Here is a 27,999-nt window from a genome sequence, read left to right on the forward strand (position 1 = left end):
TTCATATCGGAAACGTCCAAGCACCAGCTACATAGATCTTACAGTCCACACTGCATTAAGATGGAGGAGGAGGAAGAGGAGGAAGAGGAGGAGGAGCAGGAAGAGGAAGAGGAGCATGAGGAGGAGGAGCAGGAGGAAGAGCAGGAGGAGGAGCAGGAGGGGGGAGAGGGAAGGGAGAAGAGAGGGAGAGGGGGAAACACTAACACAGCAAAAACTGTAAAGATACTTTTTTTTTTTATTTTGAAACATGGGAATAACTCCAAATTTGAGCATCAAGGACCAAAATATATTGGAACCAAATGCTCAGAAGATGAGCCAGGCCACCATTGTGGTAACAAGCCTCACATGAATGAGCGGATATTAGAAAATGATGCCTGAGACATGGCTAAAGCTATAGCACATCCACAAATAGACTTATACTTGGTTGTCTAATGTGCATGCATGAGTACAGGGCATTCTTCATGGCCCTAGTTCATAGATGCCTTTTCCAAAGTCAGTGCAGGATCCATATCTGTGCAAGTCTTTGCAAGTCTGTTCCTTTACAAAAATTTGACCATAATTTATCTGCAAGAGCATTCAGGTGACACATTCTTTATGCCTTCTTTACTTCCCCACGTCATTTGTGAATTAATAATTAGAGCTGTCAAGAGCTTGAATCCCATGAAAGAATTCATTTGTTAGTTATTATGATGCCAGTTAGCTGTCTATGAATAAACTTTGCTAAACATATCCATATGCTTGATGTCCAGAATCTGAAATCGGTAACTTTTAGTGGCAGAGACAACTTTAGACCAAAATGACAAGACAAAGAAGGGGGGGAGGACCCAGATGTCCCAGGAAGAGTTGGATTTTCCTGTGTTTCAAGACCAATTCTTCCCTAATATGCACCAAACAGTATCAGCCTGACACACTCTTGCATGGGGCTCCACATCTTTCCCACTCACATGGAATTGTTGCAAACCCAAACAGCATTCAGAGCCAATGGGGGGAGGATGTGCACATGGGGGGAATACCTGAATCTCAAAAGAAACCAAAAAGAAATTATAGTGGGGGGGAAGGTAAGAGATGGGAACTAAAAGCCAATTCTCAGAGTAGTTCTCTCTGTCCAGAAGCACAGACTTTACTAGAATATGCAGTATCCCCTGGGAATTACTGTTATCTTTGCCTTAACCCTTTTCTTGCTGGTCCTTCTCTGGCTGGTCAAACTCTTCTGCTCTGTGGTTCTTCCAGCCACAGGCACTAGGCAGCTGGTCTCAGGAGCTGCATTCCTCACAGTGACAGGAGAGGATGTACCGATAGGTGGCGGTAAGTCTCATGCCCCCTGAGCAGCGTAGTCGAAGTGCCTTCAGCTTGGAGGTCTGGGGCCGGCAGCAGTGACAAGAGGAACGGAAAGGTTGCTTGAGGACAGTGCTGAAGGACACCAAGGGCTCCGATCTCGATGCCTGGCTGCAGTGCCCCTCACATCTGGCCAGGAGCACCATCTAGGGAAAGAGGAGGAAGTGATTACCCTGTGGAGATGCCAAACCCTCAGCCATGTATCATAGCTTCCTTTGAAAGGGTTGAACTCTACTTTGCCAATCCCTGCTGGATGCGACCTGGTTGTACATTGGAATCAATTGGGTAAACTTAAGATATCAGGGTTGGGGATACAGATTAGAAAGAAGTGTTTGCACATGAAGAAATGTTCAACATCCCTAGCCATAAAAGAAATGCAAATCAAAACAACATTGAGATATCACCTCACTCCAGTTAGAACAGCAAAAATCAAGAACTCTAACAACAACAGATGCTGGAGGGGATGTGGACAGAAAGGAACCTTACTTCATTGTTGGTGGGAATGTAAACTTGTTCAACCACTTTGGAAAGCAGTATGGAGGTTCCTCAAAAGACTCCACATAGAGCTCCCCTATGACCCAGCAATCCCACTTTTGGGCATTTACCCTAATGTTTACAAAAAAGACCACACTAAAGCTACCAGCACAACTATGTTTATTGCAGCATTATTTACCATAGCTAAGATATGGAACCAACACAGATGCCCCTCAATAGATGAATGGATCAAGAAAATGTGGTATATATACACAATGGAATTCTATGCCTCCATCAGAAAGAATGACATTGCCCCATTTGTTAGGAAATGGAAAGGCTTGGAAAAAATTATATTAAGTGAAGTAAGCCAGGCCCAAAGAAACATAGGTCCCATGGTTTCCCTTATTTGCAATATCTAGTATAGGTATGAGTCAAGCGGAAAAAGTCAGAGAAGGTGATGTTAGGAAAACGAACCCTCAAATATGTATTTTAATGTTTTTGTTTCTTTCATGCATGTGTTTCTAACGCATTTATAAGATTATTTCTTGGTTGCTTTGTATGTCCCTCCCCCACAGTGTAACCTCTGCTTTCACTATATTTGATGTCAGTATAACATGTGGAGGAGATGGGGACAAACAAGTCGTTTAAGGATTCAGGTGGACCTGTTGCAACAATGAGAAGTACAAAATGTCATGTCAAAACCAGCTTTACAATGTCGGAGGGGGGGGAGGGGGGGTATGATTGGGTGGGGGGGGAGGGGGGAGGCTGGGAAGGGAGGTGAAGGGTAAACAAAGGAGGAGGCTGCAATGCTTGGTAAGAAATGTATGCATTATCCTGACCATGTAATTGTAACCCCTCTGTACAGTATGTTCTCAAATAAAATAAAATAAAATTAAAAAAAAAAAAAAAGAAGTGTTTGCCTAGTATATATACAAGGCCCTAGGTTCCATCCCCAGCACTAAGGAAAACCAGACTCAATAGTACTCCTATCTCAGACCATTTGAATTAAAATCCTTGGCCCAGACATTCATGATTTTCAAGGTTCCTTAGTTGATTATGATGTGCACTGAGGATTTAGAACCACTGAACAAGGCCCACAAACATGATGTGAAAATAAAACCTAAGAACAAAAGAAGTTTTTCCTGAAGGTTAGTGTTCTACTATTGGCCCAATGCACTGTAACTCTGCCACTAGCAAAATGCAGAAAGCTGTTACAAATTGAAATCGAGCAGAAAAAAAACCAAAATAATAAAAATAAAACAGGTGAAGAAGTGTTCTAGGTACTACAACTTGGGACAAAACAATTAAACAGACACAGGGAATCTATGGATTTCTGGGATGACCCTTTAAAGGAGCCAGGGATTTACACAATAGTATGGGGCATCTTCAGAATCATTTATTTATTTATCTATTCTAGCCATCTCTATTTCTAAAGGTTTGAGCCAGAATAACAAAGGTGTGTGTTTTTTTATTGAGGCTCTTAACCTGACTTTTATAAACTCCTTTAGTAGACTCTTTTAGGAATCTGATTTTAAAAAAATTCTTGGAAAAAATGGATATGAGCATCTATTCAATTTTTTGCATATAGTATAAGTAGATAAATAAAAAGTTTCTATTTTTTTAGAGTGAAAAAAGTATATGACCCGTACCAGGTAAGGAAGGCACAAGAATTATTTCCAAAGCACAACAGAGAAATTCTGAGGATTTTGTTCCAGGAGCTTATATATGTTATCAAAATGCACTTTAGGGGTGGACACACTCCTAAGCATGCTCAGTTTAAGAAGGAAAGATGATGACTACATTTTGGGGGGCATGCTCAGCTCAAAGCCATGGAGCACATGTTCAAAAGGTTAAAATGATGGAAAGGAACACTTCTGAGCATGCTCAGTTTTTCCACAAAACTTTGCCTGAACAAACAGATAAGACATTTTGTGTGTTAATGTAGGAATTTTCTTCTAAAGGTCAAAAGACTTATCTTTACACCCCATATAAGATCTTGATATCCTGGGAGTAGAAGTCATGAGTGGGGTGGGGTGTCTTAACTGACAAGGCTATGTAATCTTATAGACCATGGCAGGGAAGGCAGTAGGGAACCTGAGATTACTGGTCTTTGTGTATGTGGGAGACTCTTGCTTGGTGATTCTCACATCAAGTGATGAATAAAAAGTTACCCTGTAATTCCAGAACCAATAGCAAGAGCATAAAAAGTAAAACAGTTCAAATGAAAAATGCAAAGGTAAACACACTCACACATATATGTATGTATATATGTATGTATGAAACCTTTTGACATTTACCTTACATTATTTTGGGAATTAGCAGTTAAAATTAAGGACTCACAGCTATTATCTCAGATATCACCCTATAGGGAAGAATTAAACATTCAAGGATTAAAAGAAGGAAATGACCAGTACATCTTTCTAAAAAGAGAGAAAGAGTGAGTTCTGGTAATTACAGGTTATTAGCATCATTATCTGAGAATATCCTGGAGGTAAATCTAATAATCACTTAGCAACCACTAAAAGAATATGAAGCACTAGAAGAAAAACATGGAAAGGCTAGAGGAAGAATAAGTTGGACTAAACCAACTGATTAATTTTCTTTAACAGATAATAAAGCTGAGAGAAAATAACCATAAACTATTTTTATTTTATTATATCTTTGGTGATACTGGAGTTTGCACTCTGGGCTTTGTACTTTATAGGCGATTCTATTTGAATCACATCCAAGTCCTTTGCTTTTTAGTTTGTTTTTCAGATAGAGTTTCATGGTGTTTTTTTTTACCCAGGAGAGCATCAGACCATGATCCATCCTCCTATTTCCACCTCCCAAAGAGCTGCTGTTTGATTTTTTTGTGCCCTTTCTGGGGCTTGAACTCAGGGCTGTACACTGTCCCTGAGATTTTGTGTTCAAGGCTAGAGCTCTACCACTTGAGCCACAGCTCCACTCCTGACTTTTAGGTGGTTAATTGGAGATAAGTGTCTCTGGGACTTTCCTGCCCAGGCTGGCTTCAAACCGAACTCCTCAAATCTCTGCCTCCTGAGTAGCTAGGATTATGGGTGAGCCATCAGCACCCAGCTGCTGTTTGATTTTTTTTATTAAAGATTTTAATTTTATCTTACTTGCTCTCTCTTCATATTGATAGACTACATGATCTGAAACAGGTTTGTGTTCATGCATGGAAAAATACTTGACATCTCACCTTGGAGCAAGCAAGCATCTCTTATCTAGATCATCTCTTAGGGATATTAAGCAGTTATTCAAAGCCATCTTCCCAAATGGAGTTTGTAGAGATCCAGTTTTAGACTCACAGGATATAGCAAACCTGTGCTATTTCATTAAGAAGGGCCAAAAGTTATATGGAGCATTGAACACAAACATTCATATGCAGGTGAACTAAAAATAGCCCTGCATAAAATAACTATTTAGCTGTACATAAAATAACTAAGTCCACATTGTAGGCCATTCACAGATAAGCTAATAAGACAGTGATTCCACTAAAAGTTTTCAGGGTGTCAAGCTCCACCTACAGCCCACTGTGAAGGTCACAACCTCTAGCACTGAAGGAACAGAGGCCACCTCCAATGCACCTGGCTGCTCTTCCGTAGGAGCTGGACTTTCTTCACAAGAACCATGCACAAACAAGTCTACAAAATCCCTCCATGAGCTGCTTTTAGCCCTCAGAATAAAATCCAAAATCCCAAGCAGGAGTCAAGGTTTTCCATGACCCAAGTGGGAAGTATAATCTTCAATTTCCCAGATGTTCTTATCATCCATTACCTGCTTTAATCAAGCTAAAATACATACTATTCCAAGAACTGCTCCAAATACTCTTGCCTTCATTGTTTCTCTGTCATCAGAATGTCCTTTCCACTTAGCTCAGCCTGATGGAATCTTACCTATCCACCCTCTATGACCCAATTCAAATACTTCCTCAAAGAAAGAACCATGAAACAATTATTGGACCCTTGATATTCTCAACATACACTCTCTCTCTCTCTCTCTCTCTCTCTCTCTCTCTCTCTCTCTCTCTCTCCTTCTCTCTCTCACTATATCCCCTCTAGAAGATAACAATGTCTATATGAGAACTTAAACAAGATTCATTCATGCTGATTCACTCGTTATTTCCTCACCAACAACCTTGAAGCATGACTATTCACATCATCTCCACCAATCCAGCACAACCTCCAAAGGCTCTGTGCTATGCTAAGAGCATTGGAAAAAAGCAACCAGGGGGACAAAGCAGCACAAGGACAATGGAAGCTTTGAAGGGCTGTGTGGGAACTCAATTCACTCTCTGCCCTGGAACCATCCCTCAGGTTACAGATCAAACTGACACAAAAGGGCTTTGCACCCTAAACTTTTCCCTTCTTTCTCTCCCTTGTTTATCTACAAGCCTTATGTGTCTCCAGCCCCTTACACACTGCATGGACATGGACACAGTAGATGTTTACTATAAATTGAGACCTATTTGAAAAAGCAAGTCACATCTCTTGAATGGTTAACTATGCTGTGAATTCAATATCCCTGACTTCCCTCATGTCTTCTGCTATACTATAAGCAGCAGCAGAAGATGGCTTTGGGGAGTTCTCACATCTCCTTTCCAATCCCAGGACTCAGTGTTTAGCATATCACATCCCTTATCCTCTGGGAATTTTTACAGACTTTGCCACCTAAACCCTCCTCCTCTTCTTTCATTGTTGCACTTCAGGCCCCTTCCACTCCCATGGTGCTTAAGGATCCTTACTACTGTGCACTGGTTGTTCCATGCCGTGTCCAAGGGCTACCATCTCCCATTTCTCATACAACTCAAGCTTCATAGACCTACTGTACCAGCTCACTTTCCCAGCATGGGTTGCTGAAATCTCATCCCTGGCTAGAGAAACAGAACTCACTCCTGCAGCTTCCTCCATCCACCTGCTAAGAAAGGTCAGCCAGCACATCTGTTCCTCTTTTCACTCTTAGCACCCAACACAATGGCATATGGCTACTTTGCTTTTCTGCCCCACCCTGTGCTCAACAGAACCACAATAAGCTTCATTTTCCTAATCCTTTAAGGCTATAGGAGATCCCAAGAGTTATTGAGTTCTCAGTAATAATGGAAATAGAAAAGTGAGTCAAAACACCTGTCTAGCTTATAATTTCATCATCAAGAGCATAATAGTATGCATTAAACATCTATTATATACTGGAAACTATGCTGGTAGCTTAACAAATATTATTAACAATGTCCATAGATACCCATAATAAATATACAGTTTCATTTTGTACAGGAAGAAAATGAACCACCAAAGAATGACTGCTTTCCCAAAGTCACCTATTGGGCAAGCTATGGAGCTGGAATTGGAAACCAAGTCTCTGTCCCTTCAAAGCTGGGGTTACATCAAGTCCCTCCAACATTTCCTAAGCATCTTATTTGTACTAACTACTAGCCTTTGCCCTATTTGCTCTACCGCCTTGACTCATACAAACATGGTCTCTTGGGAAGATTGTAAGTGAACCTGTCACTCTCAAGACCTTTGGGGCCCAGTTCCAGGAGGCACTACCATCAAGAAAGTTATCAAGCACATCTTAAATGGTGATTACAAATGTCTTGCTTTTAGGTCCACTTTTTCTGCTTTCTTTACTCCAACTTAGTCCTTTCCTGAATTTCTAGGTGGTAGGTAAAGATTGGCCAACTGCAAAATCAAGTCTGGAGTAGATAGTTCCAAATGGAGGCTTCCAGAAAAACTTGTACTAGTTTTTTTCTAGGAAAAAAATTGTGGGTTTAAATCATCATTGCTTGCATACCCAAAGTTTGATCACTAAAGAGTAGCTCCTATATTCTACCTGCATTCCTCCAATTTAAAGAATCAAGCAGCGAAAGATGAACAGAGATTTCCATTCCCAGCTATGTGGCATCAAGCAACCTACTTAATTCTTCATCTGGATCTTAAATTTCCCTACCTAGAAAATGGGAATAATAATTCCTGTCATTGCATGTTTGCTGGCAATGATTAGGACATACTGTTTGAGATGCCTGACCCTTATATATTCAAGCCAGTTGCCCTCTCCTCCTTAAGCCTGGGTCACATGTGCCCTTCATCTGTCTTTACAAGGCCAGACACTGGGTACATATAAGTCTGAAAGCATTAACAAACAACAGGCATATGGTTAGTGAACAGTGAACCCCCCCCCCATCATGATATTGAGGGGAAATGTTTGTAGAGGGAAAAAAAATCTACCTTAGTCTTTTCTTTCCAACATAGGCTAAGTATTTTATCCAAGGTCTCTAAAGGAAAGTAGTTTCATTAAACGAGACCCAGCCTGAGTCTGTGAATGTTAAGAGTTATAAAATATTTCCAAATGAAAACAGTTTTCTTCCTGAATACATAAAGAAAATGTAATCCAAAAAAGTTCTGGGTTGTTGAAATTCTGCCAGGCATATTTTATGGTCAAGAAAGAAAGGTTTATAATTATGACCACCATTAACATGAAGCCATTGCTATATTTGGGACAGTTAGGGAGATTTGAAAACAGATTGTTCCCATGAAATTACAAATATTTCTTCTATTATCACAATTTGGGGCTGTTACTTGCTGTGGCATTCTGAAAAAAGTGAAGGTGAATAGTAGTAGACTGACGTCTGTTTCTAAGAGTGTGAATGTCCAAGTGCTACGAGTTTGAACTTGACCTTCCTTGGGTTGACATGCTCATTACTAAGGCAAGAGGTCTTCCACTATGTTGCCCAAACTCTCCAGATTGTTTTCCAGTTTTTTTATTCTGTTTTTGTTTTTGGAGTGTTGGGGGTAGAAACTAAGACCACATGCATGTGAGACAAGTACTCTACCACTGAGCTATAGCCTCAGCTCATTTTCAAGTTTTTATAGGCGTTCCTATTTTTTATTTCCTTCTTGTCATTGCACTTTATTGAAATACTTTTTGCTTTTTAAAGAACTGTGATTGTGGAGGACCGCTCAATAAATGGATAATCAACACTGAATGTTGGTGTTGCCTGCTTCTAAAACAGGAAGGAAGAGCTGGGCACCGGTGGCTCACGCCTGTAATCCTAGCTACTCAGGAGGCTGAGATCTGAGGATCTTGGTTCAAAACCAGCCTGAGCAGGAAAGACCATGAGACTCCTATCTCCAATAAACCACTAGAAAACCAGAAGTTGCACTGTGGACCAAGTGGTAGAGCACTCACCTTGAGCTGAAGAGCTAAGGGACAGTGCCCAGGCCCAGAGTTCAAGCCCCATGACCAACATAAAAAAAATTAAAAAAAATAAAACAGGAGGGAAGGAGAAGATGGGAAGAGAAGCTAACAAACTTACTAGAATATATAATTTCTTTTCTTTTCCATTTTTTCCTTATTTTTTTCCCTTTGCAGTATGGGGGATTGAACCCAGGACTTGACACATGCTAGGCAAATGTTCTATCACTTGAGCCACACACTGGCCCATGGAGTCAACAATTTCTAATCATTGTCATAAAAACACTTATCCTAGCCAGTGCCAGTGGCTCTTGCTTATAATTCTAGCTACTCAGGAGGCTGAGATCTGAAGATCGTGGTTTGAAGCCAGCCTGAGCAGGAAAGTCTGATACTCTTATTGCCACAGAAAAAGCCAGAAATGGCACTGTGGCTCAAAGTGCTAGAGTGCTAGCCTAGAGAAAAGGAGTCCAGGGGCAGTGCCCAGGACCAGAGTTCAAGCCCCAGAAACCAGAAAAAAAATGTCTATGCTAAGCTGGGAAATAGCAGTACTGCCTGTAATCCTAGCTACTTAGGAGGCTGAGATCTGAGGGTTTTGATTTAAAGTTAGACTGCACAGAAAAATCCATGAAATTCTTATCTCCAATTAACTAGCAAAAAGCTGGAAGTAGCACTGTGGTGCAAGTGGTAGAGGGCTAGGCTTGAGCTAAAAAGCCAAGGGAGTGTGCAGTTCAAGACCCAGTACTGGTGCACACGAAAAAATGCTTATCCTATTTTTTCTCTCTTTTTGGTGCTTTCGTGTGTGTGTGTGTGTGTGTGTGTGTGTGTGTGTGTGTGTGTGTGTGTGTGTGTGTGTGTGTGTGTGTTTGAAGTGCTGGAGACAAAGCACAGGGATTATGTACATTAGCCAACCTCTCTATCAGTAAGCTGCACTCCTAACCCCTAGTTTCCTTTTCCTAATAAAGGCCTCTTGCAGAATCTTATATTGATGTAATTTCTCTTTTTTGTTTTAGTTCTACAAGCACAAATAGACATTTTTCTTAAGTGGAAAATTTCTATTTCTTTTCCCACAGTCATAGGTCTTATTAATATAATAGTTAAAGTGATTTAACTCAAATTTAACTAAAACCCTGGGCTATAATCACAGAAGTTATGGAAAAGTTAAGAGCAGACTGAAGTCATAATGTTTTAAATGGAGGTTATGGAGATTGATTATACAGCCTTTGGTTGATTCCATTGCTTGGCATTACAAAAAATTCTAAATTACTCTGGTAATTAAAAAAAGGAGACTTACCATGTGAAAGTGTTTACTATGTGGTTTCAGTCTTGGAATTAATGTGACAATCTCTTGAGGTTGAGCTAAACAAATTCTTATTTACCAAGTGTGGACAAATGTCATTCCTGTGACTGTTTGGGAAATGGTGACACTCATGAGAACTCTCATTCAGAGTCCATCCTATCCTACAACGTACTTCCTTTCTGGGTGGTCCATGTGGTTGACCATTTTTGGTGGCTTTTAAAGCATGATATCACCTGTCTCAACATGGAGGCCTAGGTAGCCTCCACAAGAACCACCATCAATTTCCAACAGGAATGAGCTGGATAGCCAAGGTAAAAAAATGGGAAATGATCAAATAAACATCTTAAGTTTTCCAGATCACTTGACTATGACTCAGACCACACAGCTAGTTTCTGAAGAATTCACCAGGAAACTCTCAGTCATGTTTCCTTGCCTTCCCTTTTTCTTTACTGCTAAAGGGAGTAGGAAGTACAATTCATTGTAGATTCCATATTTATGTCTTGATATAAGGACATTACCACACATGAATTTTACAACCAGGGACAGAAGACACCCACTTAATGGGATTGAGTATGCACACGTTCCACTACATTGCCAGAAGTGCAAAGCATGATGAAAACTATAAAAGGATTTTCCCACAAACATCACAGGCCAGTTACAGAGCTACAATTTGAGCTTTGGACACCGTTCTCCTTCCCTAATTAATAAATATGGCTTCTCTTCTGCTTCCTGTGTGAGGGTGTACACTATGCTTACCTTTGAGCTACACTTGTACAGTGGGTGACTGATAGAATCCACATAATGATGCCTCATGCAGCGTCGAGGGTCAGAGTCCATCATGAACGAGCTGTCCGTTTTGCTGTCTGTATCTCCCATTATTGCCAGTAGGGAGAGCATAGAAAAGGATGCAGCTAGTACATGATTTCTCATTGTTGTGAAGAAAAACTTCTCCAGAAGAACAGCAGAGGGAGACCGAGGACAAAAAATTAGAAATGCCTTCACCTCTTAGGATCCAGTTCCTTTCAAGGCAATGGCAGCAGGATCTGACTGAAGCTTTCTGGCTGTCATTGTCCTTTGTATGGCTGAGTTTTGTCTTACTCTTGGCACTTGGGATCCATCATCACAGTATCTGGTACAGTATCTGGTGCACAGCTGGAATGAAAACAGAAATGATTTTCCCCAGAAATATTTATCCAGTGACACTAATAGAATGCAGGAGGTATTAAGTCAAAATTTTCCATGGCATTTTGAGTGGCGAATATTGGATTCTAGAGTGTCATTAGCATATTCTATCTCTCCATCCCCCATTGCTTATGCTACATATTTATAACCATTTGGAGGAAGACACAGTGGCTTCATGGAAGGACATATTGACTTTAATTGCTGGAGTCCATGTTCCTAGGGACAAGAGTAGTTTGAGCCCACTGTCAAAATTAAACATGTCATTCTAGTCACAGCATAACTAAATTGAGTCCTCTCATCTTTATCCTTAGTTGATGGGAGAAGATGGGTCTGTGCAGCTTCTCAGAAAACTCTGGTATCAACATCAGCTTATGGGGCTAGCGTGGAGGCAGGTCAGCTCTAATGAACACAGACCTTGTCTTTCGGGAATGCATTTTCCATTTCCATGTCTATACCCACCCACCCACCCACCCATCTAATGTTCCATTTCTGTGCTCTGGGTTCATCCTGTTTTTGTTTCAGCTTCATGCCACCCAATATCAATGACACACTGCATCTGAAATACACATTTTGTTCACTGGCCTCCAGCATGGTAGCACATGTATATTTCCCAACATACTCACACATTTCTTCAGAGTCATTGTAGTCAGAACCCATGGTATAATTTGCAAATGAAAGTGATCATTGGAGCAGAGACTTACCATAAAAGTAGGACCATGCTATACTGATTGTTGAAATTTACTTTGTTCTTTTAACCATACCTCTTGGTCAAAGGAATGGGATCCAGAGATCTCATCAAATCACCTTACAACCCCTCAGGCATGGCCCACACGGATGCTTTTTATGGTACCAGAATACTAAGAGTATCAAAGATATTTTCAGACATTTAGGAAAATTGGAGGAGGAGTTGACATTATATCCACAATGAACAGAATGGGATAATTAAAGCTTCAGAAAAACTTTCAAAGGTATTTCAGAATTTGATTGTTTTGTTTATAGTACAATTCTTTTTTCTCCCTCCTTCCTACTCATGAACAGTCTAAACAAACAGGACAAAATGTTGATAGGATCAAGATTAGAAGTTCAAGTTGGTACAAACCAATTTGTTCTGCCCTCCCGGAGTGACCTTAGACCTACCTAACTGCTCTTGGCTGCCTTCCTAATGCGAGGCAAGATTCTGAGTGGAAAAAGGTGTATGAGGCAGAGCTGTTTGAGAACAGAGCATCGCCAGCTATGGTAAAGGCTAAGTGCCTCTGATTCAGGAAAGTCCTCTAAATTCCAATAATGAGGGAACCCACTTGGGTTAAGTCATGATACTGTCATTAATCAGCTGGGCACCTTGCTCAGGTCACTTAAATTCTTCCAGCCCATTTCCTTGCCTGTAGGATAGGGGAATTGACAGAGATGACATCTGCTTTCTTCTCTTGCTCTAAAATACTGCCCCTTAATACCTATGGATGGAAGTGGCACTGTAGCTCAAGTGGTAGAGTGCTCACCTTGAGCTGAAGAGCTGAGGGACAGCACTCAGGCCCAGAGTTCAAGCCCCATGACCAACCAAAAAAAAAAAAAAGCCTATGGATTCAGGTACCACATTTCCATATGCAGAAGGTATTTCTAAAGTTGAATAGATCCTATTTTTATACAATCTGGCACAGTCTTCTTTTATGTGCATGTTAATGACAACATCTCATTAAAGTAGATCAAACCTGTGCCTAAAGTTCCAAATCAGCAAAAGATGCAGAATGGTTTTATGAAAGGTGATTGGATTTGGATAGTGCACACTACATACTGTATAGAAAATTACATGAATCTCTTAATCATTATAATTAATACATATGAATAAAAATTGTTAACATGGGTATATTTTATTTTCTTAACAACTATATAGTCTTGGTTTTTCTATATACATCACCATAAGATTCACAAAGATTTCACCTCAAAGAGCCAGAATTATCTTGGGGTCCATGGTAAGAAGATGCAATATTACTAACCATTTCCTGAGTTTCAATATGACTCAATTATCCCAAGTGGTTATCTGTCTCTTTGAAGCTTTAATTAGTCTCAGAAAGAGAATTGATTTGACTTCTCCTTTCATCACTCCAGTCTGCAGATATTTCCCCCAGGAGTCAATGGCAGAAAGATGAAGGGAAAAGCAGACATTGCAATTCTGGTGCTTCCTCCCGTTGCCAGCAACTTTTCTCCAGAGCTAGGACCAGGAGGTGTAGTTAGATGCATAAAGCAAATATTTAAAAATATGTATGATATGATGGCAAAACTAAGTAACAACATCAATGACAAATCTCTACACATGTGTGTATAGTTCATTTGCCAGTATTTCCATTTTCTCCACAGTAAAGGATATGTAAAGGACCCCTAAAAGTAGAAAAGGATTGACACTTGTTTAAGAGAAATGAAAATTAAGTGCTTGGAGATACTTTGTTCAACCCTGATCATACACCTTGTTGGCAAGGCTTTGAGAAAATGGACCCATATCAGAGATAGTACAGTATAAATTGGTAAAAAGCTCTTAAGAGGACAAATTGGCAATATAACTGTAAACATATAATTTAGACCTAGCAGTTGCATTTCTGTAAACTATAACTTCAGATGAAATCACACAAGCATATGGTCTAAAACTGGAAACAGCACAAAATATTAATAGGCTAATTATCTTATACAACATTAACACAATGGAATACCAGATCACTATATAAAGACGGGCACAGAAATTCTGACCGGTGCTAAAATGGAGAGATATAAGAATATTTGTTATTCAAATAAAGAATCTCTGGAAGGAATTTCTAGAACTTCTTTGAGGGGGTAATATATATGGTACTAGGGTTAAAATTTTAGGCCTTGCTTGCTGGGCTGGTGCTCAACCACTTGAACCCCATGTCCAGCCCCACATTTTTACTGGTTTAAATATGAAATCTAGCAAACTTTTCTGTCTTGGCTTACTTCAAACCAAGAGCCTCCATTTTCAGCTTCCTGAATAGCAAACTGTGCTGGCATAAGCCAATGGTGCCCAGTTGTTATTTTCAAGAAACTAACAAAATTACTTGTGGGGGGCTGGGAACAAGCTTAAAGGAAATACTTTTCACTTTATACATTTTTCTTACTTTCAGATTTTTGAACTTAAATATATTACTTATCCAAAATTTTATTGAAAAAAAAAACAATAATGCTTTCCCTTGTAAAAGCTCAGCTGACAATTAGTAACTCAGTTGATGGATGTCCAATGTTTGTATCAGTTTGAGGTATTTTATTATTGTATTTCCATCTCTTATGAACGCAGAAAGATAGGTTAGTCTTTTTTTTTCTTAGTCAAATAGTCTTCTGGGTAGATCCTTTAGTTTTTTGTTTTTTGTTTTTTTGTATCTTTTGCAGTACTAGGGATTGAACTCAAGCCTCAAGCTTATTGGGTAGGTGCTCCACCACCTGAGCTACCCTTCAGGCCCTTTTTGTGTGATTTTCAAGGTAGGGTCTTGATTTATGCCTAGTCAGGCCTGGGCTGTGGTCCTCCTACTTGTGTTTCCCTGTGTCACTGGGGATGCCCATCCATTATGCTTCCCCCATGACTGAGATAGAACCACAATTGTTTAAAATGAAGTCTCACGAACCTTTATGCCTGGGATGGCCTCTAACTTCTATCCTATGATCTCTGCTACTCAGGTAACTAAAATTACTAGCTTGAGAGCCAGAACACCCAGCTTACCATTTATTCTTGCACATTATTTCCAACAAATAACAGCTATCCTTCATTGCAATCACAATTAAAACATTTTTCCTGATGAGTGAATAAAAACACTTTCAGAAGTATTATGAACTTTATATTGTCTCTTCACAGATAAGCTAAACCTGGAAATCATATTGAATAGTAAAATGGGCTGAATCTGGTAGCTCACCACTCTAATTCCAGATACTTAGGAAGGAGATTCTAGGAGGATTGTACTTCAAAGTCACTTAGGGAAAAAAATTTCAACCAATAAGTTGGGCGTAGTGATGTGGGTCTGTCACCCTAGCTACAGAGAGGCCCACCCCAAGAGAAAATGTGAGAGTAGAGGGGAAAAAAAGGAGCTGAGGACATCCATCAAATAACAGAGTACCTTCCTAGCAAGTTTGAAATCCAGAGTTCAAGCCCTAGTATCATGTATAAATTAAATCAGTAAATAATAAGAGGAAATGCTACTTCATCTGTTAGAAATGGCTCAGAATGTTAGGGTGTCATATAAGAATAAGGACACCACCTTGAAAGGAACTCAGTAAGGCAAAGTTTACTTCTGCAGAAGGGAGCACCACTAGCTGAAATCCAAGCAAGCAAGCAAGCATAGGAGGAGGAGAGGAAGAGTGGGTGCGGCCGGGAGCTGTTTCCTTTTTTTCCCTAAAGCAGCAGGCTCTACCTCTCTGGTCCAATTGGCCAAGCTCAGGTTCAGGATCCGCTCACAGATTGGCTGCTTTGAAGAGTACAGAATTCCTTAATTATTCACACTCTCTGATAATTTCTTGAGCAACCTGTGTCTTAATTATTCCCACCCTCTGCTACTTTATTTACTTATGGATATTGTCTCACCAGAATCATCAACAAAAGCCAAACTACCAGGTCAAAGCAAGAATTTTTAAGCGACCCAGTTTGATAGAAAAGATGGCTGTCTCACAACCCCTAGTTCTGAGATTTTTTTTCATTCCAATACACTTGCGAAGCATGATACATTTTTGTTCAGCTTATATATTAAATACTTCAAAGCATAAGCCATGGTGTGGATGCTAGTGGCCCATACCTGTAAAGCTAGCTATTAATGAGGCTGAGATCTGAGGAGGAAAGCAGGATTGTCCAAGAGACTCTTGTCTCCAATTAACCAGCAAAAAGCTGAAAGTGGAGCTATGGCTCAAATGATATAGTGCTATCTTTGAGGGAAAAAGCTAAGGGACAGTGTCCAAGCCCTGAGTTCAAGATCCAGTACCAACACACACACACACACACACACACACACACACTTACACTCACACAATAATATATGCAATGGTAATAGACTATAGAATTTACAGGCTCTTCAAAACACAAAGGTAAGATACTTATACCATAATATTGGAATTTGGGTGGGTTTTGTTTGTTTTGTTTTATTTCTTGCCTTAAGTGATCAAATTGAATGAATTAACGGAGTTGTTTTGAAGAAGAAATTGAATAAAGTTCAAGAAAAGCTTGACTTGACTTGATTTGACATTGTGTTGGTTTATTGAGTAGCAGTAAGGGCTCACAAAGGAGAAAATCTGTAATTAAGAAAATTCACAGAAATGGAATCCTAGATTGCTGGAGGCCTGGGCTATGTCTGTTTTATGGGAATTTCTGTCATTTTCTCCAAACTAAATGAATTCCAGCTTACCTTAATATTGTGTTTTTTTGAGCCTCGTGACTATAAGACAGAACTTCAACTCAAACACAATGGGTGAATGAGAGAAGCACTTTCTTACTGAACTCAGTAGACCGGCTGCTCTGTGCTCAGAGTACAGTGCCTGAGATGTGAACTTGGCCACTGTACAGAGCCCACATTCTCCTAGATCCAGTGTAGAGTCTCTGCCAGCAGGAGAAGCACGTAGGCTGGCATGTCCGACTTTGGAGCTGTCCTCCAAATGCTACCAGTGGAAAAGAACAACTGGTGCCCAGATTGCCCCACCTGTCATCTTCAGAGAAATAATAGAGCAGCCTCCTGAGTGAGAGATGGTATTGTGCCCACAGATCAGCTCACTCTTGGGCTGACCTTCTCCCAAGCACAGAGTAAAGCACTGGTTTTGCATGAGGGATTCCAGCCTGATTCCTGGCTAAGTGGCATGTGCCAGGAATGGTCTGATTCTTGCCCTGTTTCAGTAACTAAATCTCTCCCTGGGTCATTTTTGGTATGACTATATATGCAGGTGTTCCCTCTTGCAGCCTCCTTTAACAAATATTTAACACATATTCAAAGTACACTTACTCCTTTCACTTTAGCAAAAAGAGATGGGGGACAGGAAGTATAGATCAGGAGTACAGAGACTGCCAAGATCCTGGCCTCAATTCACACACACATGTGCACATACACATACACACCTAAAAAGAGATAAAGTTCAGAGAAAAAAATAGGTCTTAACCTACATCCTGATCCTTTTACCCATTGAATATCCAAGTAGAGTCCTGGCCTATTCTCCTGGTTAATATTTGGACATCTTGATAAACTCATTTAGCATCAAATTTATATCCAACATGCACTGCATCATTTCCAAGGAGATCAAATGAAACAGATAAAACATAATGACTTTCAAATGGCATCTGCATCAGAGAGAATTATTTGCTATTTGTTGCAATTTTAAAAACATGATACTAGGAAAACATGGGTAAAGAGAGCAGAACACAAAGCCAAGGGAATTGCCACAAAAACAAAAATATATGAATGTATCTAGATAGATAGATAGACAGACAGACAGACAGACAGACAGACAGACAGACAGACAGACAGACAGACAGACAGACAGATAGATAGATAGATAGATAGATAGATAGATAGATAGATAGATAGATAGCTTGCCAATAGGTAACATTTCCTGCATAGATTGGAAAAGCACGAAACTCAAAGTCTTATTCAGAGAATAAATAGCTCCTTCTGAGAAAGCCAAAGGAATCCAATGGGATCTAATCACCTAGCCTTGGAGAGCAAGTCATATGCTTCTTCCCAAGGCACTTGATTTATAAACTGTAAACAGCACGTTGGATTTTATAAATACATCCCTTGTCCTCAATAAATGGTTCTTAATAGTATTCCTATCTGATAGTCCATGAGTAGCAGACAAGCCTAAGCTGGCCCAGAAGCAGCAGCAGTACCCACTAGCAAAGCTGCCAAATCTACCCCCCCCCCAATCCAGTTAGCCATACTCATGGACCTCCAAGGATGGGAAGCCACAAGATCAGTGGAGAGAGAGTAGATCCCATTCCTCCTTTCATCTCCTGAAGTTTGTTTTAGAATAAGAGGCAATGACCACCTCCTTTAGTGCCATCTTAGGAGAGAAATGACAATATCCTTGCAAGTAAACAATAGTTCTCTAATCTGCAATAGGACCCTGTGTTCCCCAACTTGCATGACTAGCCAACTGTGGCTGAGTTCCATAGTGGGGATTACTGAGGAAGAAAGTAGGAGGAATATAGCTGGGCAAAAGGCAATGAATCACAATCCTGGGGTAGATAAGGGTATTCAAACAAAGGATGGGAAGTAGAAATAATTTGGAGGAGGAGCCAAATGTCAAATGGCCCTACCTGTGTGTGTGTGTGTGTGTGTGTGTGTGTGTGTGTGTGTGTGTGTGTCTGTGTGTGTGTCTGTGTGTCTGTGGGTCTGTGTTTGTGTCCCTTGGCTTAAACAGTTAGTTACTGAGTAGGGATTTCAGTGGGGGCACTTGACATTGAAATTGACTAATACCTAAAATCCTCATCTTCAGACATTATCAGGGAATCCAGAGGAACCTTATTGCTATCCACTCTCCTATTTACTGATAGTTTCATGTTTCCCTTCCCAGAACCATTACAGGACTATGTAGTTGGTGGTCTGTGTTCAGGCATGTTGCACTCACCTATCCAAAATATCGGATAATTACATCTCTGCCTTCAGGAACTGATATAACATCTACTATTGTCTGATCATGTAAAAGGAAAGCTGATCTGATGGCCTTCAAGCTCTGAGCTCAGTGCATACATCACTAGCTACATGATCATGATGAAGTCACTTGGCTTCAGTATGACTCTGTTTCCTAATTTTCAAGATGAATAAACTGGTTTAGTTATGTCTACCACTTTACCCATTTCTAACAGTCTCTAACTTTCATAGTATAACATCTTCTCTTGGGGCTATAGAGTCACCAGTTTAATACTACAACAAGACTTCTTTCATCTTCAAGGGAATAATGGTTGCCAAGAGTTGAAACAAGTTCTAACAAAGTACCTGATCCAACACTAAAGGCTAAGCTATAAGAATGTGCTCCTTGGTGAGACCTTATTGGTAACCTGAAGTGAGTATAGCCTTTAATAATCAGTTTTATCCTGTGCTTATAATGTACTAATTTATAAATTAATAATACCCTGATAATAACAGAAAGTAGGTATAGAGGGTAATTAACCAGTTTTTAATTCTCTTAAAGCTGTCTTAAGATTTATGATGCTTCTTTCCAATCTCCACGTAAGTAGGGAAAGGGGGAAAGTTAATGGTTGTTGACTGCATTAGAATTAGACTTCTTTCATTTGATAAAGAGAGAAAGATGGATCAGCAGAGTTATCTTCTCTGCAAATGAGAATTCATAAGGCCCTAGAGGTCAAGAATAAGGCTTTTACCTATCAACGTATCTGCAGAACCTCTTCTGCTAGGAAAGGGATATTTCTGAAGCCCTGTATTAAGACCTGAGTCAGAAAGCATTGATCACCAGAGTTGGCTCTTGGATCCTATACTGGGCATATGTGAGCTTTCATAGTTTCCATGGGAAGACTCATTCTGACTTCTTAACAGTTGACGTAACTAATTGACTTTTAGAATATAAATCCTGCATTCATTGGAAACGACTAGGTCTGAGTACCCAAGTGTCAGGAAGCACTTTTATGTTGAAGTCTTTTCCTCTGGGGGTTTGGATTGTTTCCGTAAATCCAGCCACCCGACTATAAGCTGTGACTGATATGGTGATGAACTGTCAGAAAATGCTCAGGGTGGCCTTTCTCCAGTGCCGCAAATCATCAGTAGCTCTAAACACAACAGAGCTCCTTTTTATCCCTTCAGAGAATTAAAATAGGCCGAGTGGAAACCACAGAAGTTCCCAAACAGAAAGAGGAAGGATTATTTTTGATGTCTCAAACCTGCCACTACACTTGCAATTTTTTTTCAAATACCACAGTATTGTTGGGAGCTGGTGGTTCACAGCTACTCAGACAGCTGAGATCTGAGGATCACAGTTCAAAGCCACCCTGGGCATTAACCACTCAAAAAACAGAGGAGGAGCTATGGCTCGAAGTGGTAGAGCCTTGAGGGAAAGAGCTCAGGGACAGCACCCAGGCCATGAGTTCAAGCCCCACAAACCAACAACAAAAAACTAGCACAATGTCCAAAAGGGTAAGGTCCCCTTCCTTTTCCTCATTCCCTCCCAGGAATGGAGAGGTCCCATGCAAGGGGAGAAACAAACTACCACTCACCTTGCACAGGATTCTTTGGAAATAAAGCAGGAGAATTCTGAGACATCCAAACTAGAAGACTCAGTGCTGTGGAAACACATGAAGCTAAGACTTCCCTGTGGACAAGAAAAGATGACCAGGTATTCTAGATAGCCTTGAGCTGAAATCATTGCATACATGCTCTGTAGCCTGGCCTTAGGGGAAGGGAAGTGAGCAGTGTTAGCTCAGGGTTCAGGCCCCTTTTACCCCAGAGTCAAATGAACAGGTTGGCTTTTCTTCAAAGTGTCTAGCGAAGTGTTTCCAAAGCTGTATTTGAATCTCCTCACCCGAAACTGCATTCTGGAATGGTGGGTAGTGATCTCACCTAATAGCTGTAGGGCCCTTAGTTAGGAGTGGAGCATAAACAATAGAAGCAATTCAATCTTTCCAGTCCCCATTCAATTGGTCTGTTCTGCTCTGTGGTAGGATCTGAATACTGAATTCAACCAGCTCTCAATCAGAACACTCATGATGCAGGTGTAAGGGAAAGGCACATGGTCAACACACACACATCACTTAAAAAATGTTTCCCTATGCTACTAATCACTCTGAATTTGTTGGGCTGTTGAATTTTGGATTGTATTCTGCTTTGCTTAAACCACCCGCCCCCCACACACACCCCAGCCTCTCCTGCCATAACCCTATTCTGCTGCCTAAGGTTTGGATTCTGAAGAGAAAAACTTTAACTTTGTAAAAGAGTGGTTTTCTATAATGAGAATGAGGGAGATCACAGAAATGTATCAACTCCTAAAATATCTTCATTGAGCTTTAAAGAAAAATAGGACTTTAAGGATTGCGTTGTTTAGGTTCTTTACATTCATGTTAGGAATGCATGTACTTCCACTTTACCTAGAGTTGAGCACCAGGGAATTTTTTTTCATTAGCTTACACTGGTTATAGAAGGATGAGGAATGTTTTTCACTTAGGGATTTGACCTCTTTTTCAGGAGGAGAAGGCAACTTCCGACCCCTTCTGGGGAGGGAGTGGGTGAAAAGGAGAGATCCTTTTCTTCAAAATTGTACTATTTGAAAAAGAAAAGTTGAAAGGGCAGTTGCAGAATTACATCAAAAGTAATCTTTTCTTCTTGTCTTTTGTTACATCTTCCCTGACCTTCTCTCTTTTTATTTTTATTCCCTATGGATGAAAGGATACAAAGTGACTACACATTTAGAGCCATTGTTGGTTTGTGACACTGGAGAAAGGTCACCCCTGAGCATTTTCTGACATGGACTTTCTTCGTGGACTTTCTTCAATGTCCTAGCCTGTTGCCCTTTCATTTTAAAATAATATTGCAATCAGTTGGATCAAAGCCTAAAAGAAAAAGTTGAGATAAAACTAAGTCTTGGAAGACAGCAAATAATCTGAATGATTTTTAGCTTTTGTGGAATAAAAGATGAAAGATATCTATTGCAAATCTCACACCCAGCTACTACTCCCCAATGTTCATGTCCAGATTTCAACACAGGGTGAAAAGGACCCCAGTTGGATGAAGTACTGACTCTAAGCCCTGAGGATGCATTGCCAACTGAAGTTACCCATTCTTGGAATTTTCTGAGTCAGCACTCTGTAACAAGAAAGGAATTGTTCTAGACTGTAAAGCCCATCTAGGCTGTTAGGTTCTGACTGTGGAAAACAGGTCTAGCGAATATATAACCCAAGGATCAGGCTCTAATAAAGGGGACAGTGAGCATGAAGAAGACAAGAGAAGGCAGCTTTGCAGACGTCAGAACTGCTGGTGGAAGAAACAATGCCATTGGCACAATCTTCCTCCAAAACTCCACTATGTGGCTATGTGAATGTGCAGCATGCAACCCTCACAGCTGAGCCAGCAAGCACTGATGTCAGTCCCTGCTTCTGCTGCCCACTGCCCACACATGGGAGCTTCAGAAGGGTTCTTTGCCCTTTCTTGTTGTTTTTTTTTTTCTGGAATCAAACAGAGAAGTTCTCGGTTGCTGACCTGATGGGTGAGGAGTGGGTACTACCCGCTGGAAAGCTGCCACTGGCAGGGGCAGACAGGAAAACAGGAATGCTCTTAATATCCTCCCAAAGAAAACCTTTGATGGACAAAGGAGTGGTTGTATTTTTACCCTCTCTCTTCATGCTGCCAGGCGTCTTTAAATAGATCATCTAGCCTAGGGACTTGTATGGAATAATTCATATTAAAACCCAAGAAGTGGCAGTCAGGGGAAGTTGGTCCTCTCCTCTCCTCTCTACCACCACCCCCCTCTCTCTGTGCAAGCAAACAGGAAAACACTCATTTTAATTCAACTGTGTTAAAATTTTCCTTTTAGGTCTTTCAATGAACTTTAGCTAATTCAGAAAAGACAACCAAAGCCCCCAGGAAATAAAAAAAATCAGAAGCACGGAGTGCTTGTAGATTGCTCTTTACTACCCCTTGCTCCCAAGGATATTAGCAGTATCTTTTAAGGATGCTGCATAGGGTAGGTCTTAAATAGGAATCTCTAATTGACAAGTGCAGTACCTTCCATTTTCAGCTCATCAAAAACTGCTCTGCTGTGGTTGAAAGAAAGAAAGAAAGAGGAAGAGAGAGAAAGAAAGAAAAAAGAAAGGAAGAAAGAAAGAAAGAAAGAGGAAGGGAGAGAGGAAGGAGGAAGGAAGGAAGGAGAGAGAAAGAGAGGAAAGGAGAAAGAGAGTAAGAGGAAGGAAGGAAGGAAGGAAGGAAGGAAGGAAGGAAGGAAGGAAAGGAGGGAGGGAGGGAGGGAGGGAGGGAGGGAGGGAGGGAGGGCAGACAAATTCCTTCCCCATCTCCAAAGCACCATGCATTTTTCACTTGGCCCAACCCAGGGTCCATTTCTTCCCTTTCCCTTTCATCAAGTCGGTTTCATAAAGACCTTCAAGCCTAGGCTACCTAAATCAAAAATTCTGTCTTTTTATTTCTGTTTGGGGAAGGAGGTGGAGAGATGGGGGAAGAGAAAGGGAAAGAGCCCTAGGATTCAAGGACCTCCCCCCTCCCTGCGCGCCCCAAATCACTTGTCTCTTCCGCTTGAAACAGAGAATAAACACACTTCTCTTAATGTGGGGCCAGAGTGTATCCAGGCATTCCCATAGTGCTCCCACCCACCCCCAGCTTTTGCTGGACATGTCCGGGTCACTGTGATGGTATGCTTGTCCTTGCCAACCCGGGTCACTCAAGCCCTGCTCTCTCTGAGCCACGTGGCTGCTCTTCTCTGTAAGTGGGTTCAGGCTCAGGGCTACAAAAAAGCCCCCATATCCTATCAACCCAGCAGAAATAGTGCCAAGAATGACATCCTGGGAATACTATGGAGATGCAGAGATCTTGTGGCCTGTTCTCCCCGGATGGAACAGGACTCAAGCTGTCTGGAAAACAGACTAGCAAAAGAGCCAGCTCACAATGGAAGGAGCCCAGGCGAAGGGAAAAGGGCTATGATTGGTGGTAAGCAAAAGAAAAGAAAAAGCCACATGCCACCCAGGGAGAGCAGAGGAGATGGTAGAGCAAGGACTTGAAGGAAACAAGTACCCAGACATGGCACTGCCAGGCTAGCTGGATTCTTTTCTGAATTAGATTATATGAAAGAAAGAAGGGAAATATATAGCCGGCCAGCTGTTCAAAGGCTTACAACCTTGCTTTTATTGTCTGAGTAAGTTGGTGAGGTGGGGCATCAGAGGAATTCCAAACATACCATCCCAGAGAAATTTTAATATGTTCCACAGTGTCATACACGAAGAGGAAATGACAGCTGATCACTGGACAGACCACAAAATCTCAGGCCCTGGAGCTCACTCATCCTCCCATGGTCCTGTGCCCCTCACCCCTTCCAGATACACACTTCTCAGTCATTCCACCTGCTTCCCCATCCTCACTGCCACTGCTGCTCTGCCAGGACAAAGCAGCATTAACTGACTGTCATGGGAAGAGGTGAGCATGGGCTCTAAGGCTAAGGGCTGGCCAAGAAACTGAGGGCTGGCTAGGGTGAGTCAGGCACCCCAGGGACTCAGAGGCATTTTAATCCAACCATGGGGAATTATCTAGTGATAAGAACCCGAATCAAGGTCCCTGCTAATGATGTCTTCAGAGGTTTTATTCCCAGTCATCCAACCGTGTGATAAAACACCAGATTGTGATTTGAAAGCAACTCTGTGTGTGGCTCACACAGAGACCTGGGTTTGGGGAACAACTTCCGACAACTTCTTCCCAGGGGATTTTTGAATGTGGGCCAAGCCTAGAGGTCACTGGTTGCATAGATCCTGGGAGTAGGCCCAGTAAGTAGTGGGAGATAGTGACTGCATCCTCCTCCTCCAAGCATATTTCTAATTCAATGATTCATCAAATAGCCCTGATGTCAGCTGCTGACGAGGTGACTCACACCCATCCCTGATAGAGACAGCACGTGGTCCTTTCCAAAGGGTGCTTGAGAGAGCAAAGAAAGGATAAACTGCTCTTTTCCAGGCTTTTCCTGCCAAGGCCAGCAAGTTCCAGGTCATGTTAGCTATACAGCTAAGATATACCTAGGATCTGATGCTAAAGGCCAAATGGGGAAATCACCATTGATGAGTGAGAATCATTTCAAGAAAACCTAGACACTAGCAGGTATTTTCAATAGTTCTTTATAACCAGAAAGTTCTTGTCCAGTTTACCCACTGGCAAAGTCCATTTCAGTAAACTAGAGAGAGCATTTTACCTAACTAGAGAGAGCATACAGATGGAGAATTAGGGTGTGAGACAATGTCTCATTCACCTTTGTGTCCATCAGGACTAGCATAGTACCAGGCATATTGAAAACACTAAATATTTACGAAATGACTGCTAGAATGAATATCTAACCAGTCAAAATAATAGTGCATGAATCGTGAATTCTTAAAATCAGAAGGAAATTCGCAGGCCATCCTTGGTGGCTATAATTCTAAGAAAACTCCTAATATTTTTCAAGAGCCCAGGAAAATAAATGAGTTGGAAATTGTTAAATGTATTGAAAAATGATTTATTTTTCCCTTGAGAGTGTCATTGGAATTCAAATTAAGATTGAAAACTCCATAGGCACGTTTTCATCTGTGGGTGTCAGCTGCTTTGGTATACAGTCTTAAGAAGGCCTTGGCCAGTTCTCCTACTACCTGAACAAATGTATTTTAAAATAAATGATGCAATGCTTTGCATCTGCATTCAAACATTCTCATGTAATGAGCTGAATAATAGTTTAAGAAAATTGTTTGGAATCACCCAAATGCTTTGCTAACAGCAGCAGTTTAAAGAAAATCAGTGTAAAATGTTATAGCATTGCAGACCATAGTATACTTTTGTGAATTAGCTTTCTGATTAGTGACTATCCCAGAGTGGTGAATTAATTCATCTAGCATTCAGATTTTCCTTTTACATTTAGGCTTGTTATTAAAGGAAATCAGGAAAGTTGGCCATAAATCACGACTTCACACCTTAATAAAAACTGTCAACTGGACTCTGAAGTTTATTTCTACAGACAAGACTTATGAGAAGAAAATGAGCAGATCTTTTTGCAGTGATCTAAGTGCTCAGTTGAGAAGTCTGGAAGTCCTGACTCTACTTAGTTGCCACCCACAGCCAACAGTGCATTTTTGGCATCTCTGTACTTTCAAATGCACCTGGTATTTAATATTCTATGCTGAAGCAATTTGCCAGTGCCAGCTCCTTGTAATTAAAAATGCACTAATATTAGAAATGAAAAGAGGCACCCGTTACTATAGCCATCTCTAAATGACAGTTATAAAGCAAAGGTGTTGTACTCCTACTCATCCTGCCAAATTTACTTCCTTTCCAGCACCTGAATCACAGTTGAGATGGGGAGACTGCCTCTTGCCTGAGGACTTATCTGGGCTTGTCCAACACAAGGAGCCTCAGTCTCTATGCTGTTCTGAATCATTAACATTCTATACACAATCAAACTTCCCGTCCCTCAAGAAAGAGTTATGTCCAGACCGCCTACAGCTAGATTGTTCATGTAATGATAGAACTTGTATTTAAAAGTTTGAATGAACCCTCTGAATGTTCCTCAGGTGTGTGCAGGAGTCATCTCTCCAGTTCTGGGTCTGGGTGTTAGTGGGAGCATCCTCCCCCCCACATCCCCTGTCACTCTATTGGAGCTTTGATCGTACTGCAGGGACAAGCTGAATACTAAAAATAAACCCCTTGCAATAAGGCCAAGGCAAACAGCATGCATTTCCTCGGACTTTTTTTCCCCAATCAAAATCACATAGCAAAACCATCCTCGTCTCTCCCGAGTGCTCCCCTGAATGCATCTATGGAAGCGAAATCCCGTTGCGGGGGATGGGAGAGAGGTGCAAAAGAACAGAATTCCTGCAAAGCGTGACAGAGAGAGCTAGGCATAAATGTTGCCTATTGTTTGAAGTCATTCTGAGCACTCCCGGCACAGCCCTGGCAGGAGATCAGCCGCATACATAAGTAGTAATAAAAGCAAACCGTGCGCATTTAACCTCGCAAGCTTGCCTGCGTTAATAGTGCCCCCATTGTAAGTGGGAAGAGGGCGGTGAGGAAGATATCGCGCTCCGTGAACCCAGGTCCCGTAAGCTGCTGCTACTTCTCTGCCCCATCTCACAGGGTCAAATAGAAGCACCATTACCAAGTTACATCTAACTACGCAGAGAGTTTGAAAAGAAAATCGAAATCAACCCCCAAGATATTTTTCAAGCTTCTCTGGGACGCTCCGGCGCGCTCTGTTACAGACTTCAAAGATACATTCATTAAAAATTAAAAAAAAAAACCTACACACACACACACACACACACACACACACACACACACACACACAAAGCTAGCACGATACTGAGTAATGCAAATTCAAGTAATGCAAATTTACAAGTGGTATTTAAAGGTTGTCTCTTTGTCTGCAAGGAGGATGAAATGCTGGATTTGGAAAAGAAGTTAATTTCTTAGGCAAAGCCAGCCGTCAGCGCTTGTTTTTCCTGCTTACCTTAGGGGGGGGAAACGCAAGGCTCCTTTCTTCTCAGACTTTTCTGAGAGCTAGAAAGAGGTCCTGTTACTTCCAAATGCTTTTGTTCTTCTGTCCTTCTGTCACATGGCTTGCCTTTTATATTTGCAACACACAAAAGTTAGGACTGTTGTTTAAGCGACAGAGAGAGAGAGAGAGAGAGAGAGAGAGAGAGGCAGACAGAGAGAGAGAGGGAGAGAGAGAGGGAGAGAGAGAGAGAGCGAGAATGTCAAATGGAAAAGTGCCATTGCAGGCATATATCAATCAGGCATGCGGCCGCAGCAGCTCACTAGCAAATGGGAAATCGCACGGAAATGTGAGGCGCTCGTTATCATTATCGGGGGGCCCACGGC

General features: G+C 41.2%; 1 protein-coding gene across 1 annotated transcript; it reads right to left on the minus strand.

Moving 5' to 3' along the window:
* Positions 1 to 223: 223 nt before the first annotated feature.
* LOC122110936 (norrin cystine knot growth factor NDP) lies at positions 224 to 27,776 on the minus strand. The gene is made up of 3 exons (XM_042683651.1): positions 27,629 to 27,776; positions 11,054 to 11,449; positions 224 to 1,481 (listed from the first exon to the last, which is right to left on the minus strand). Exons 2-3 carry the CDS (start codon positions 11,225 to 11,227, stop codon positions 1,254 to 1,256), a joined length of 402 nt encoding a protein of 133 aa, XP_042539585.1. The 5' UTR covers positions 11,228 to 11,449; positions 27,629 to 27,776; the 3' UTR covers positions 224 to 1,253.
* Positions 27,777 to 27,999: the final 223 nt, after the last annotated feature.

This window comes from Dipodomys spectabilis, unplaced genomic scaffold (genome assembly GCF_019054845.1).
Source record: "Dipodomys spectabilis isolate Male_0828 unplaced genomic scaffold, ASM1905484v1 ptg000082l, whole genome shotgun sequence".
NCBI classification, from domain to species: domain Eukaryota; kingdom Metazoa; phylum Chordata; class Mammalia; order Rodentia; family Heteromyidae; genus Dipodomys; species Dipodomys spectabilis.

Coding starts and splice junctions, on each gene's coding strand:
- LOC122110936 (XM_042683651.1), bottom strand. CDS start 11,227: ATGAGAAATCATGTACTAGCTGCATCCTTTTCTATGCTCTCCCTACTG. Junction 1,482..11,053: donor TGTACAAGTGTAGCTCAAAG/GTAAGCATAGTG, acceptor CTCTTTCCCTAG/ATGGTGCTCCTGGCCAGATG.